Source organism: Schistocerca nitens, chromosome 6 (genome assembly GCF_023898315.1).
Source record: "Schistocerca nitens isolate TAMUIC-IGC-003100 chromosome 6, iqSchNite1.1, whole genome shotgun sequence".
Classification (NCBI taxonomy): domain Eukaryota; kingdom Metazoa; phylum Arthropoda; class Insecta; order Orthoptera; family Acrididae; genus Schistocerca; species Schistocerca nitens.
The window spans coordinates 361,529,134-361,545,576 of NC_064619.1; the positions used below are offsets into that span (position 1 = coordinate 361,529,134).

Below are 16,443 nucleotides of genomic sequence, written 5' to 3' on the forward strand. Positions count from 1 at the left end.
AGACTCAATTCTGAGCTTTATTTGCTCTGCATTTTGTCTTACTACAAGATTTAATGTTTGGCAAAAACATTGATTTAAATTATTTGAGATGTTTGTGACCTACATTTCTGAGCTTTATATGCTCTGCATTTTGTCTTATTACAAGATTTTATGTTTGGTAAAAACATTGATTAAAATTATTTAAAAATGTATCATTATTAAAACTTTTTGGAGTGGAATGAATACTTGCTTAACACAAACTGCTTTACACATGAGATACCACTTAGTGTAGCTGTTGGCATTATCTATGGATCATAATTGTGATGTCTGTGTGATGTGGAATGAGTCAATTTTAAAATTATACACACTTTCTCAGTGATAAGGTGTTATCTTGCTGCCATCACAGACACACACACACACACACACACACACACACACACACCCTAGACTGGTGACAGACTCCATAAGAGAGTAAATGTATGCCGAATTGTTTAAAGCACTTTCGACTTGGATATTACCATTATTGTTTTGATTCATTATTCAGGTGTTATATTGCATACTTAACAAACAAACAAATCTATAATTTACATGTTATGATTGCAAATCTATACTGGAATCTGAAAATAAAAATGTGAGTAGGAAGTGAGACTTTGAAAGACAATGAGAGGGGTCAACAGGTACGTTGTCGCTCACCAATCCTATCAAACATTTATTTGGAGGAAATAGTGAAAAGTTCTTTGGATGGGGAAAGAGACATCAGGATAGATGTACAGAAAATAGAATCCATAAGATATGTGCATGACATGGCGATCCTTGCAGAAAATCAAGACATAGATTCAAACGCTAAATGATCTCAATGAAACTTGTGTATCATATGGTATTAAAGTAAACAGAAAGAAAATCTAAGATGTGGTTGTACCTTAAAGAAAAGAAGAGTGAAATATAATAGTTTCACAAACCATAGAACTGATGGAAACATTCAAGTATTTGGGAAGCTGTATCAGGAAAGATAAGCACTGTGAACAGGATATCAAAGTCAGAAATATGCTGGAGACAAGAGGCATTTCAAAAGCAGAAAAGACTTGTAACTAGTGGTTTGAACACTGAACCTTCAGAGTGTCCTTGGTCCTCTCCTCTGGTTCTTGGGCAAGAAGATGGATGGCATGTGGTGTTTTTGCATCGAGTGCAGATAAGTGAACAAAACATTGAAGAACGATGTATATCTACTGTCACACGGTGATGACACGATAGACTGCTTGAAAGCAAACCAAGTGTTTATCAGCTATGGACATGCAGACAAGTTACTGGAAAACTGAGGTTTGAAAGGATGACTGGAGAAAGACTGCCTTCATGATTCCTCACTTCCTCTTTGAGTTTAAAGTTATGCCCTTTGGACAGTGTAACACTCCAGCCACCTTTGAAAGTATGAGGGACAACTTGATGTGACATGTTAAATGGACATGTCTTTGCTATCTGGATGACATTATCAATTTTTCTAAGACATAAGAACGTCTTAGCCAGCTAACAACTGTCTAGAAGTGTATTCAGACAGCAGTTCTTTGACTGAATCCAAAAAAAATGCTTCCTTGTCACCTTGGAAATAAAAATCTTGGGGCTTGTGGAGAATGACAATGGAGCCCATCCCCACCCAGAGAAAATTAGAGCAGTCATAGTTTTTCCAACTTCTTGCCATGTTCATAATGTGTGAAGTTTTCTCAGATGTTCTCTTACTATTGGTGATTCATGAAGATCTTCTGTACTAAGGCATGGCCTTTGCAAGAACTGCTGCAGAGAGATGCCTGATTTTCTTGGAACAATGGGCAAAAAAGATCTTTCCTTGACCTTAAGGAGGAGCTAACACCTCCAGATCTAGCACTGTATGACAAGAATGTGAGGCAGAGCTTTACATCAGTTCTACTTGTTTATGCTTCCATAGCACTGCTCTACAACTGAGAAAGAGTGCCTTGCAGTTGTTTGGGCCATCAACAAGATCCAGTTGGCAAACTATTCATCATTGTGACAAATCACCATTCTCTGTGCTGGCTGACTAGCCATCTAGTGAACTGGTTTGATGGGCACTGAGGGTTCAAGAGTAAATCTCCGTAGTATAAAAAAGGAATACAGCACACAAGGATGCTGACTGCCTTTTAAGGAATCCTTCAGCAAAACATAGTAGCATGGACAAAATCTCATTTCTACATTAAATGACATTGCTGCTGATTAGAGGGAAGATCCAGCATTGCTGAAAACCATAGAAGTTGTGAAGAATGAGGAGCTGACCAAAGGAGAATTCTATTTAATAAGCAGAATACTGTATGAGAGGAAATATAGTACAGTGAAGCAGAAATGGTTGTTCGTCATCCCAGCTCATCTGCAGGTGGCAATCCTGAATTGTTTGCACAATGCGGCAACATTCCTGAAGACTAGAGTCAAGTCAGATGCAGGTATAATTGGCCAGGTCTCTACTGATCTGCTAGAGACTATGTGAGCCTCTGTAAGGACTGCTAGCAATGAAATCATGTGCTGCAGTTACCTATGGGGCATCTGGTACCAATCCCACCTGGAGCACAACCATTCCACCAAACTGGCATTGACCTCTTGGGAACATTCCAAAAGTCAACAAATTGGAATCAGTGGATAATAGTCTGCACTGACTACCTCAGCTGCTATGCTGTCATGAAAGCTGTGCTGACTGTCAAAGCCCTGGTAATTGTGAAGTTCCATGTAAAAGACATTATCCTGAAGAGTGGAGCACCCCGTATGATGATCTCTGAGTGTGGAAAAGTTTCGCGGTCGAGACTAGTATGAAAGATAATTTCACATTGCTACATCACTCACAGGATGGCATGCACCTACCATCTTCAGGTAATTGACCCCACAAAATGTTTTAATAAAATGTTGGAAGATATACTCTATTATGTGCATTAGTACTGAAAAGGCAGATCGGGATACATTATATATAATACAGTGAAGCAACACAATACACCATTCTTTCTGCTCCATGGCCTTGAGGCTGTGGACTGTATCACATCCTCCAATTCTTGCTGATGTCATATATGAAATAGAGGATTATGACTCTTGATATGGAAGACAAAATTTTAGAGATGTTATCAGTGCCCTCTGTACGAAGCCATACTACAGTCCAGAGGTACAAATCAACAACGGGAGGTTCACGGAAAATGAGGGCCCTTGACGAACATGGAGTTTGTTGATGGGAGGGGCTACCTTCAATGCTGATCATACTGAAGAGGGTGTAAAAACATGATCAGACTGTAAGGATCCACCAGTGCCACCGCATGCAGGATAATTGTCAAGATGTGGAACCGGAGTGCTGTTGTTGGCTCTAATGAGAACTTCTGAAACAGTGGATTGCTGATTCTCCAGAAGCAGAAGCATCACTGCAAGCTGCAGTGCATGCAGTATGTCATTGTTATTAGCCTCACTGGATGGCATGTTGTGGGTTGTCACTTCAAACTCAATCACAAACAATTATTTGTTATTTAGTATTTATTTTTTCTGGGAGGTTTTTAGAAATATCTGACATTTGTAAATTTGTTTATTCTGGAATATCTATGTTTGTATATATACCAGCATTCTGGAATATTCAATGTTTGTGTAAATAGCTGCATTCTCCATCCAGGGAGTCAGTTCTCTTCTGGTTGTATGTTGTTGTCAATAATAAATATGTTTTCAATACTAATTGTTGAATTTCATTGGTAATACTGCCTCTGGATTTTGACTTGATTGTGATTTAGACATGACAATATGTATGATTCCTAGACTGGATGGACTTTTATTGTATTTGACACAACAGACTTAAACTTTGAAAGTCCTCTCTCGATAGTTGTAAGCAAGTTGTCTGTGTACTTAAAGAAAGGAATGACATATGATAACTGATCTGACCTAATTTTTAAGCTCTATGGCTGTGATGCTTAGTCACAGATCGATTCAACAGGAAAATTATAATCTTTCACAGCTACAGTTACCTCAATAACCTGAAAAATTGTGTTGATAGTATAACTGCTCAAAATCTTGTTGGTTTAGAGCGCATGGATTTTTGGGTAGTGAAACAAAACACAGCAAATAATTTTATGTAAGCGTAGGCTTCCGCGGCCATTGTCTTCTTCAATAAAATTCTTCAGGGTGTCAGACCGCATCGTCATAATTTAAAATGCGCCAACGTTTCGACCAGCGTTGCAGCTAGCCTGATGAAGGCTAGCTGCAACGCTGGTCAAAACGTTGGTGCATTTTAAATTATGACAATGCGGTCTGATACCCTGAAGAATTTTATTGAAGAAGCAAATAATTTTAGTTTAAAAGCCAAATTTCCCTCTGGTAATGGTAGTTTTATCAAGTTGTTGGTTGTGCATGATAAGTTACCTTCATGATGAAATGTGAAGTATTTTAGTGGTAAGTCATCTATAGTGATTCATTACTTAAGAACATGTTCCTGTAGTCTACATTACATCTTAATTTTCCACTTTTTCTATGCATTTTCTAATGGAGCAACTCTGTTCATGAGATCTTTTAATTGCAGTAAAAAGCCAAACGAGTAATTACTGACTCTTTGCATAAAGCTTTTAACCTCTGTTTGTTTACTAAGCAGAAATATCATGATGTGCATCTCCTCTCCCCCCCCCCCTTTCATACACACACACACTGTTTTAATTTATTTGAAGCAGAAGGTGCCAAAAGTAAAACATTACAGAAACATCAGTGGTTACAATATATAAAACAACAGAAATATTTACACCTCGTCCGATAGATTACCAAGACCAGTGAATGATTGTGAATTAATAGGGCATAAATTGTTTAATAACCTGCCACTAGTTGTACAAGATATTTCTAAACATGCATTTTAACACACAATATGCAGGGTGTACATGAGATGAGATGAGATGGGAGATACAATACTGTGAGAAGAATCTGACAGAGCTGAGAGTTGAAACAAGGTCTGCTGATCTCCTTGTAAGAGCCAGTCATGAGAAAACTCTTTTGTATGGTGTATGAGATACATAAGATGGGGAAAATACCCTCAGATGTGAAGAATAATGTAATAGTTCCAAATCCAAAGAAAGCCTGGGTGGACAGCTGTGAATACTATCGAACTGTTAATTTAATGAGTTATGGTTGTAAAATATTGATACAAATTATTTAGAGAAGAATGGAAAAACTGGTACAAGCCGACCTTGGGGAAGATCAATTTGAGTTCCAGAAAAGTGTTGGAACACACAAGGCAATACTGACCCTGTGATTTATCTTGAGAAGAGAGATTAAGGAAAGGCAAACCTATATTTAGAGCATTTGTAGAGTTGGAGAAAACTTTTGACAGTGTTGGCTGAAGTACACTCTGAAATTATGAAGGTAGGCGGTATAAAATACAGGGAGTGGAAAATTATTTACAAATAGTACATAAACCAGACTGCAGTTATAAGAGAAGGGCATGGCAGGAAACTGTAGTTGAGATGGAAGTGAGACAGGGCTGTAGCACTGAGTTAGCAGTAAAGGAAACCAAAGATAAATTTTGCAAGTAAATTCAAGTTCATGGTGAAAAAATAAAAACTTTAATATTTGTTTATAACATCGTGAAATGAAAAGTCATGTGGCTAGGGCCTCCTGTTGGGTAGACCAGTCACCTAGTGCAAGTCTTCTGAGTTGACACCGCTTTGGCAACTTGTGCGGTGATGGGGATGAGATGACAGACTGCAGAAAGCATAGAGGAAGTAGATGAGATGGGAGGTACAATACTTTAAGAAGAATCTGACAGATCTGAGAGTTGAAACAAGGTCTGCTGATCTCCTTGTAAGAGCCACTTTTTTTATGGAAGACAATGTCTGTATTAATAAAAGTAAATTACATAACAAATCTAACTTCTGTTATTTTTAATACATAGTATATTTATAATCATTATAGAAGACAATGACAAAAATTGGAATTGTACAGAAAAATTACTGTTAAGTATCTGAGTTTGCACTGACAAACACAATGCAGCAGAAAAAATAAGATTTGCGTATCACTGGCCAGATATGCTCCCCTTGCTGCAATTGTACAGCAAGTAAGTTTTATGGCTGCTTCAAAACTGATCACTCAACTTTTGAGGCAGACTATAATGTAATAATTCTGTCAGAGACACCAAAGAGTCAGAACAGAACAGAACAGAATGCATAGTGTCTTCAAAAGGGATTATAAGATGAACATTGATATAAGTAAAGTGAGGTTAATGGAGTGTAATTGATTTGAATCAGTTGATGCTGAGGGACTTAAATTAGGAAACGAGATGCTAAATGTAGTAGATTAGTGTTGCTGGTTGGGCAGAGAAATAATTGACAATGGCAAAATTAGAGAGGATGTAAAATGCAGATAGGCAAAGGCAAGGAAAGCATTTCTGGAAAAGAGGCACATGTTAACATCAAAATGAGTTTAAGGGTTAGAAAGTCTTTGCTAAGGTATTTGATAGGAGTTTAATCTTTTATGGAAGTGAAATGTTGACAATAACTAGTTCAGATAAGAAGAGAATAGGAGTTTTTGGAATGTGGTGGTACAGAAAAATGCTGAAGATTAAGTGGATATATTGAATAACTGAACTGGATTGGGGAGAAAGTAAGTTGTGGCACACCTTGATTGAAATAAAGGGGTGGTTCATAGGGCACATGCTGAGGCATGAAGGAGTTGTCAATTTGGTAACAGAAGAAAATGTGGTGGCTAAGGATTGTAGGGACAGACCAAGGCATGAATACAGTAACCATGTTCAGAGGGACGTACATTGTGGTATGTAGAAGGGCATTGTATAGGTTAGAATAGTATGGAAAGCTGTAACAAACTAATCTTCAGACTGAAGACCAGAGCAAAAACAGCTTTAGAGAAAGCTTTTGAAAATGTTGTAGGGACTATTCTCTGCAGTGGCTTGTTAGCTTAGAGGTTCCACACCTGTCATATGATGCAAGGATGGTGTGAGTTGTTAGTTCCAGTTGTGGTGAAGACCAGTGTTCTCAAGGTACTTATTTGAATTTAAACTGGAAAAGTATCTTTCTTCCTAAAACAATTTAGTTCAGCTTGATTTGTACTTCAAATCATTGCAAATATTAAGGAGAGTCAAATCAACAAGCTGATATATTTTGCATGGTTTCCTTCAATAATGTCTTATGGAATATTGTTCTAACTCGCTTTTAAGAAAGAAAGTCTTCATTGTTGAGAAAGTGCCGCAAGAATAATATGTGATGCTCACCAACAATCATCTTTGAATCTATCTAAGGAGTTAATACTGGTGACTACTGTCTCACAGTACATTTATTCCCTCATAATGTTTGTTGTAAATAACTCACTGCAGTTCAAAAGGAATGATTCATGGAACACGAAACTATTTTGAGGGTAGCGAGGGTAAAATATAGTAGTGAAAATTTGTTTACAACCTGGAATTATACAAGGTGAAGGTCATGAAAAGTAATGGTTGAGAAGGAAGTGACACAAGGTTTTTGCATCTTGCTGATGTTATTCCATGTGTAAATTGAGCAAGCAGTGATGGAATCCAAGGAGAAATTTGAAAAGGATGTTAAAGTTTAGGGAGAAGAAATAAGTACTTAAAGTTTTGCGTATGACATTGTGATTCTGCCAGAGGTGGCAAAGGACTTGGAAGAGCAATTGAATGGAATTTATACTCATAGTGCCTTGAGAAGGGGTTATAAGCTGAATATCAACAAAAGTGAAAGTAGTGTTATGAAATGTATTCAAATTAACTCAGGTGATGCTGAAGGAATTGGAATAGGAAATGAGACACTAAAACTTTAAGATGAGTTTTGCTGTTTGAGCAGTGAAATAACTGGCAATGGCCAAAGTAAAGAAGACATAAAAAGCAGACTGCTATAGCATGAAAAGTATTTCTGAATAAGATGAAGTTGTCAACATCTACTATAAATTTAAGTCAGGAAAATGGTTCTGGAAGTATTTGTCTGTCTTCATCTATCCTTGTTTGGAAGTGGAATGTGGATGTTAAGCAGTTCAGGCTAGATGGGAATAGAACCTGTTGATATATGGTGCTACAGAAAAATGCCAAGGACTAGTGGGTAGATCGAGGGACTAATGGAGACATACTGATTCAGACTGAGGAAAAAAGAACATTATGGCACTACTTGTCTACAAAAGAGGGATTAGTCAATAGAATGCATCCTCAGACACAACAGAATTATCAGTTTGGTAATGGAGAAAAGTATAGGGCTAAAAGTTATGGAGGGGACCAAGGTACGAAATACTGGTTCAGTCAAATGTAAGTTGCAGTAGTTCTTTGGAGATGAAGAGGCTTGCTCAAAATACAGTAATGCTGAGAGCTCCATCCATTCAGTTTTTGAACTGAAGACAACAACAACATATGACAAGTTAATTGCTTCTATGCCCCCCCCCCTCCTCACCTCACCCCATCCCCTTTCTGCCACCACCCTTTCTATGGCATAAAGGAATCCATTAATTTAATGTTGTAATTTCAGTAGCTAGTCCACCATCCCTTTGCGTTTATCAGTTTAACAAGTGTACTATGTATTTGACTTTGCCTGTTGCTGTATTGGTTTAATGAGAATGAAATTATTACTTTATTAATTATTATTACCACTATTATTACAAAATCATGAAAAAGACTGTTAGTTATCCTAAGTGTACTTTCTCCAGTGACAGATTGTAATTTGTCCATTTTAATTTTCTGAGAAGAATACTCTCTGGATTATCATTATTTTCATTACCTACATGTTGAAAGAACTCATCTGTAAACAATGTGAAACATGAGTTTCTACTGGCATATAAAATGTTCATATAAATTAGACGAATGCATCTGGATTATGTCTTTGACAGTTGTCAATATTTCAACTGGTGCACACCCCGTCATTTTTAAGGACAAATGCTGCAAAAGAAGTGCTACACAAGGAATTTAAAACCTTAGTTTGCAGAGCATCAAGCAACAGGCTGGATTAGCCAATTTCACGTGCCAACAGTTGGATTTTGTTTTCAAGGAGTTATTTTGGCTTCATTTATTGACTGCTCAAAAAACTTCACCATTTTCTTGGGGTTGGCTGGATGGTGCTTCATGGTCACAGTCTGACTATAAATTTCATTTTATAACTGTATGGCATTTCGTGAAATCTGAATGTTTCTGTAGCTCAGAGTCTATTATTATATTGACAATTGTCATAGGTGTTGCCTGGCTGCATTCCTGTATGTTATTTGAACATCTGTGAACACTAACCTAAGCATTTCCATAGCTTCATTGTGGTAATATGAATTTGCAAGTGTTCCTGTTTTGCAAATGGATGATACAGTATGTCATAATGGTTCCTTATTTCAGGTATTAGAGGATTGTCTATTACTGTCAGTCCTGGTTCATTCTCAGGGAAAAAATTTGTCATGACTGAGCTTTATCTGTGGTAGGGAAAGGTTTAGATTTTGCTCTGATGTCTGAGTGTTTACCAGTCACTGATTTTATAAGGTACATTGAACAGGCTGTTTTTGAAGTACCTTCTAATGCTGCAGAGGAGTTTAGGCAGGAAGCATGTTGTGTTGACTGGGGCACCTTCACCCAAGATTGATATAACAGCAGCTGAGAGGGGGCTGCTTTATGTTCACTTAGAGTGTATCAATGTGTTGCTATTTTACCCATGGACAAGGTCAGTGCTACAGTGGTGTTGGAAAAGCTGGATTATGTTTAAAAAGTGCAGCGCCTACTCTCTGATTCAGCTTATCATAGGCTCAGTGCTGACCCTACAAAAAGTGTTGAGAGAAAGACTATCAATCTCCTGAGGAAACTGTTTTGAAAGAAATTTCCACCATTTGACTGTTAATTGCTCATGTATTGTACACAATCATGATTTCAGCTTTCTAGCCATTCTCAGGTGCATGTTGAACCATCAAGATATGCCTGATGTACCTTAACAACCAAACAGCAGAAATTTCTTTCAAAAGAATTCTGTGTGGTTCTGGTCCCCCAGAAAGGAAAGATCATTCCGAAGAAAAGTTCCTTGTTGTAGGAGATTACGAAGAGTCTTAATTCTTACTGTGGGGTCCCCACTAGAGTATATGAGCACCCAAAGATCTACAACGGAGGCGTTTTTCTTAGGCCTGTTGTGAGAAACATTGTTGCTATGACATATCATATAGCAAAACTCACTTGAAACTCTGTTGAGCTCAATAGTAGGTCGATGTGAGTATCACATTAAGAACCCAACATATTTCTTACACCAATTAGAAGGATTGCATTTGAATGACTCGTATGTTTATTTGCATTCTCTGTCTGAATTGTTATGATTAATTGATGTTAGGCTTGACACTGAATTAACAGAACTATTTTAACCCCCCCCCTTTTTCAATATATTTAAAATACTTTTGCTGTTTGGCCTTGTGATAGCAAGAATTTAAATGGCATTTTAGAACATCTGGATTCAGTTCACCTGAATATTCGTTTCACAGTGAAGGTGGGAAAAATGGCTGCATTCTCTTTCTTGATGTGTTGGTCAGGAAAACGGCTGATTGTACATGGGAATATGCAGCTTATAGGTAACCAAATCACACCACTTTCTATTTAAAGGCTGATAGTTGTCACCAACTGGCTCAATGTGATGGGGTGTTTTATCCCTTGGTTCACAGGGGCCTGGTCATTTTAGACCTTAAAGTTAGTCGCATGAGTTAGGCCATCTCAGAGACATCTTTTGTCAGAATAGTTATACTGAAATAATGATAACATGTGCATTGCACTATTGATTGACAATGCATCAGGTGAATGATGATAATGCTGAGGTGGGACCAAAGTTTACAGCCTTTTTGCCTTATGCTGGAAGCACTCCCAACAGTATTTGTCATATTTTGCAGAAATATGATGTGAAATGTATTTTTTAGCCACCATATAAGATTAAGTCTCTTTCAGTTTGTCTAAGGTGGATATTGTATTCCCTGCAGTTGTGGCATATTACATTTTGTTTAGATCACCAGGACCAAGGAGAACCATTATACTGAGCATAGACATCACAAACTTTTCCAACAGCTGAGCAGTTGCCTCAGCAATGGTCATCCTTTGGAATATAACAACATGAAGATTCTGGAATGCACTCCCAGCTATTGGAATAGTGTTATTAAGGACACCATTGAAATTAAATTCTTCAAATTGAGGTTTTTCAGTTCCCTTGCACAGCACTTCCTTGCTGCATTCATGCCTTAAAAATGGTAGGATGTGCATATCTCGAAATATTGACAATTGTCATAGGTGTTGCCTGGCTGCATTCCTGTATGTTATTTGAACATCTGTGAACACTAACCTAAGCATTTCCATAGCTTCATTGTGGTAATATGAATTTGCAAGTGTTCCTGTTTTGCAAATGGATGATACAGTATGTCATAATGGTTCCTTATTTCAGGTATTAGAGGATTGTCTATTACTGTCAGTCCTGGTTCTTGAAATTCACAGAGTGCTTCAACATTGTTTTACACATTTCCCAGTTCTTCAAGGTCAAATATGTTTTATAAGATCTGCTTGCAACTACCATCATTATTTCCAGATGTCTGCAATCTGAGGATACATGCAGTTTTTTTTTGTTGTTGTTTGATGAAACATAATTACAGTTTCTAATGCAAAAAGGGTAATTTTCATCCTGGACCTTTTCTTACATTAGGAAGGTGCAATGTTGATTGTTTAACTGCCATTTAAAACAGTGCTATTGTAAGAGAGATAAAGAAAATGAAGCCAATCAAAATAAAATGTTGCCTGAGGTGCCCTCATTTGTGTATGTGAACATGACTGTAGCTAAAAAAGTAAATTGAATACTATTCAGCATTTAGATGTGGACACTGATACCAGCATGACCTCATGGCTCATTGTGAGATTAGTGTAAACTGCAACAAACTCATTTCCAGCAAGATAGGTAATGGTGTTAACTGAAAAGAGTTCTCATTTCTTACAGCCTTTATAAGTATCAGTGTCTTATGAATATTAAAGAACCAGTAGGTTACAAGCAACCTTATTGGATATAAATGTGGAAATGACAGCTTTTTACAAATTATCAGCTTTCCTGGTAATTTAATCATGATCCCTTTAGATTGAGCACAAATACCATGCAGACATTAATCTACATTTTGTCTCATTCCACTCTCCTGAATAATTACCCTAATGTTGGCATCAGTGCAGCATCATGAATGGTGAACCTCCTATGAGCGATTTTGTTCCTTCTTCTTCTTCTTCTTTTTCTTCTTCTTCTTCTTCTTCTTCTCTTTTTTTTCCTCTCTCTCTCTCTCTCTCTCTCTCCACACCTTCAATAGATCATCAGTGAAGGAACGTTTGCTATTTAAAACATAGTTATTTATTCTATTTTTATCACAACATTTAGCTGCTCCTTTTTCCCATCATCATTGGGCTGCTGCTTAGTGTATTTATCAGCAAATCTAAGTAAATTGCGTTAGTCACTAATTTGATCATTACTATATGCATTGGACTATTAATCAGAAAATATGCATGAGAATAATTGTGATTGACAGCACCACAAGTTTCAGACAATATCCTTGTACAATGTGTAATGAGTGACACCCGAAATATGTGCTTACAGTAACTTTCAGTCAACAGCAAAAATTAGATGATTTTGTCAGTATGAAAAGGTTTGACTTTGTCAGTGATATGCTAGTTTATCATGCTATATAGAAGAGCATATGTAGTTAGTGCACCTTATATTTTGAGTGAAGTCCCTTAGTTGTGCTTTATTACTTTGCTGTCAAAATAAATATCATCTTAAGATGATAATTGTTTACTTTGTTTTATGTACTTTCAAGCCCATGAAGTGCAAAGTTTCAAAACTTTATTAATCCTAGTCCCAAATTGTATTTGTTATGGAATACCAGAGTCTCTGGTAAGTAGTCAAATATTATGAGAGCTTTATTTTTCATTTGTGTAGCCTTGTAAAGTGTACTACGTTTTGAATAATTTTTTCTCTAATCTTTCAGATGTGGTGAAGGCAGAATATTGTCACATGATGGAAATGCTTGTATAGACCACAATGAATGTTTGAATATGCCTTGTCTGAATGGAGGTACTTGTATAAACCAGGAACCTGATCTCCGTTATAGTTGTGTGTGTCCAAAAAAATATGGTGGTGTAAACTGCGAGATGTTGCAAGAGGAACTAACAATAAAACTGGGCACAGATGCAGTTGTGGCCTTCTTTGTTTGTATTATTGTTATCTTATGTAAGTTACCATTTACGTATCTCGATATTGCTTAAGCTACCGATGAACTATGGCATTGAATGATACAGTATTTTATTTTAGTTTTTAAGATTGTCATGTAATCCAGTACTACAATTCCATCTATGAACATACTAATTTTCTGAGACTGATTGCATGTACTTCTCAGCTGTAACTACAGGACCATGCTATGTTTTTCTGTAGTCGATTTTTATACTTCATAGGTTTTAGTACAAATATGAAAATTAAGAGCTTTTGACAGCTGTTACGGTACTAACAAAATGTCTCTAGCATTTTGTCTTAGATTCAATATTATGTAATTTGTGTGACATTTTTTGAGGTCAGCATACCATAGCTCACTGATGAAAACCTTCTTACTTCCGTAGTGGTAGTTTTACTGCCACTACATTCACATTACAGATTTTCTTGGATTTGTAAAACTATGATTGCCAAAGTGGTTTCTGTAGTAACCAAGTAAAACATGAAACTGATACAGATAACACAAATATGACTTTATTATTTTTATTCATAAACCTCTGAACAGCAATGGAAATAAGCCTCTCTAGAAACCACATGTAACAAGACACAGAACAACTGATGTCAGCATTACAACTGGATGAACATAGAGTGAGACAGTTAGTGCTGAAGCAAGCACCCAGGTGATGGAGGAGCTGCCAGTGTCCTGACGAGAGACACATCCATTGTATGCAGAGCAGTGGCAGCCAGTGCCAATGGAAGGGGTGGAACAACGTGCTGGGCAGGCACCAAAGCATAGAGCCTCAATGCATGGGGATGTGGGTGCACCTGAGGGTGTTGGTCCCACGTGGTGCTTGATGGCAGCTCTGGAGAGGAGCATGACATTGCCATCTCTGCATCGATCATCAGCAGGCAGATCCCACTGTGGAGGGAACAGGGCTGGACCAACTGGTGATGCTGACTGAGGTAATGATGATGAGGGGCCCAGTGGAGGTGGCCTGACCAGAACAGATCTGAGGCTGGAGCCAGACCAGAGCCAAGAAGCTGGAACCCCACGGTGCCACATGTGGAGGAGACAGCCAATGTGACAGGGGCACCTCCACAGTGGACACCTCCACAGTGGGCACTGATGGGCAGGGGGCGGAAGGTAGAGTTGCGGTGACGGGGTCTGCACCCGTGAACTAATAGCTTCCGGCAGCAAGTGCATGTGCAACTGATGAAAGTAGCGTGCCATTAGCTCATCAACTGTAGAGACATCACAAAGATGGAATCCCCAGCAGCGGACAATAGTGGTTGGTTCCACTTGGGCGTGTGACCAAACCCTCATGCCTGCACCAGCAGTTCCGTCATGAAGCAGCTGGATGAACCTGACTGTGGCAGGTGTGGATTAGGCTGCAGAAGGTGGAAGAGTGTGCATGGCTGCTGGCTATGAAGCATCTCAGCTGGGCTCTGCTGCCTCATAGGCATGAAGTGATCCAAGTGTTCGGAAAATGGAGAAAGGCATCGTCCAGTGGAGAATCCACAAAAGACCTTATCATTTGAGACTTGAACATATGCAGGAGTCATTTTGAATTGTCATTTGACTGAGAGTGGAATGGTGGAGCTGTAACATGATGAATACCATGACAGGAACTAAACAATTGAAAGCTTAGAGAAACAAACTGGGGCCCATTATTGGAAACTAAGGTACAAGGCAATCCCTCAACAGAAAAGCTGTCAAAAATTGTATGAATTGTGACCTCAGTTGAGGTCAACGCATACTGCAGAATCTAAGGGAACCAGGAAAATGCACCCACAACCAAGAGACAATAGGAATTCAAGAAGGGACCCGCAAAGTCTACACAAATGCATTTGCATAGTTGGTGGGGAACAGGCCAGGGGGACAGTCCCACTCTGGGAGTTACCTGGCACACTGCTGACAAGCTGTGACAAAACCAGCAATTTCACCATCAATCCCTGGCCAAAAAACATGTCTTCTAGCTAACAGTTCAAATTGCCCTGGAGAAGGTGTAGAACCTCACGCAGTAATGCAGCAGAAATGACTGCTCTGGGAGCATAGAGACAACACTGTAAGGAAAAATAATTCCACAGAAGGTCTGCAGCCCAACCCCATGGTTTATCTGGCTAGCCCTATTCAACAGACCAAACCACCTAGTGGGGAACATGGTCAGCAGCAACTCCAGGCACTATGCTCGAGCTCGTTATTGGGAAACCCTCAACCACAGCCTGCTTTTCAGTGCCCAGATGGAAGCAAAGGATTTCTTCATGGTCAAAGTCAGGATCAGGACCCACAGGAAGGTGTGACAAGGCATCCATATTGGCATGTTTAGACGTAGGTTGAAAATGGGTTTCATAATTCTAGTGAGACGAGAGCAGCTTCCAGAATTTGAAGCAGTGTGCTGCCTTGTCAGGCAAGAAAGTGGGGGAGTTAAATAAGGAAACCAAGGGTTTATGGTCAGTAATAAGATGAAACTTTGAGCCATACAAAAAACATAAAATTTCAGAGAGCATAGCCTATGGCAAGAGCTTCTCTCTCCACCTGAGAGTAATGCTGCTGGGCCAAAGTGAGAGATTTAGAGGCAGAAGCAACAAGTAATTTAGGTACACAGAGAATGTAGCTAAACAAGAGGCAAAGAGTAGTTTGGATTTCAACATTTGAAAAAAATATTCACAATCCCAGCTCCAGCAGAAAGGTACATTCTTGCATAACAAGGCATGCAATGAGAGGGCCAATGTGGCCACCTCCAGCAGGAATTTATAGTAGTGGGCCATCTTACCTAGGAAGGTCGGAAGCTCCTTCATGGATTAGGGGCAGGGTGTAGACATAACAGTGAAGTGGTCTGGTAGAGGGCAAAAACCATCCTACAAGACCTCAAACACCAAATAAACAACAGAAGGTTGAAAAAAGCTGAGATTTTGTGAGGTTACACTGTAAACAGTTGCTCTAAAAATGATTGGAAAATAGCAGATACAATTCAGACATATCAATTTTAGAAAAACACTGGTGAACCAAACTTTTCACCAACAGTTCCTCCTGGGGTGGAAGAGGATATGTATCCACAACCAACTGCATGTTGACTGGTCCTGAAGTCGCCACAGAGACAAAGTTCCCCTGATGACCTCCAACCAGATGACCAGATGAGACCACCATTCACTAGCCATAACAGGTTGTACCACCCATAGAGATTGAAGTCTGCGCAATTCTTTTTTCACTTGATCTTTTAGGGCAATAGGAATGGAACATGCATGACAAAAGTGAGACTGAGCCATGGATTTCAAAGAAATATGAGCA

General features: G+C 38.6%; 1 protein-coding gene across 1 annotated transcript in view; it reads left to right on the forward strand.

Moving 5' to 3' along the window:
• Positions 1-16,443, forward strand: part of LOC126263361 (neural-cadherin-like) — a 454,211-nt gene that overhangs the window by 379,289 nt on the left and 58,479 nt on the right. The window contains exon 21 of the mRNA XM_049960451.1: positions 12,937-13,178. Coding sequence (XP_049816408.1) covers positions 12,937-13,178 — 242 coding nt within the window. The remainder of the gene's footprint in view (positions 1-12,936; positions 13,179-16,443) is intronic.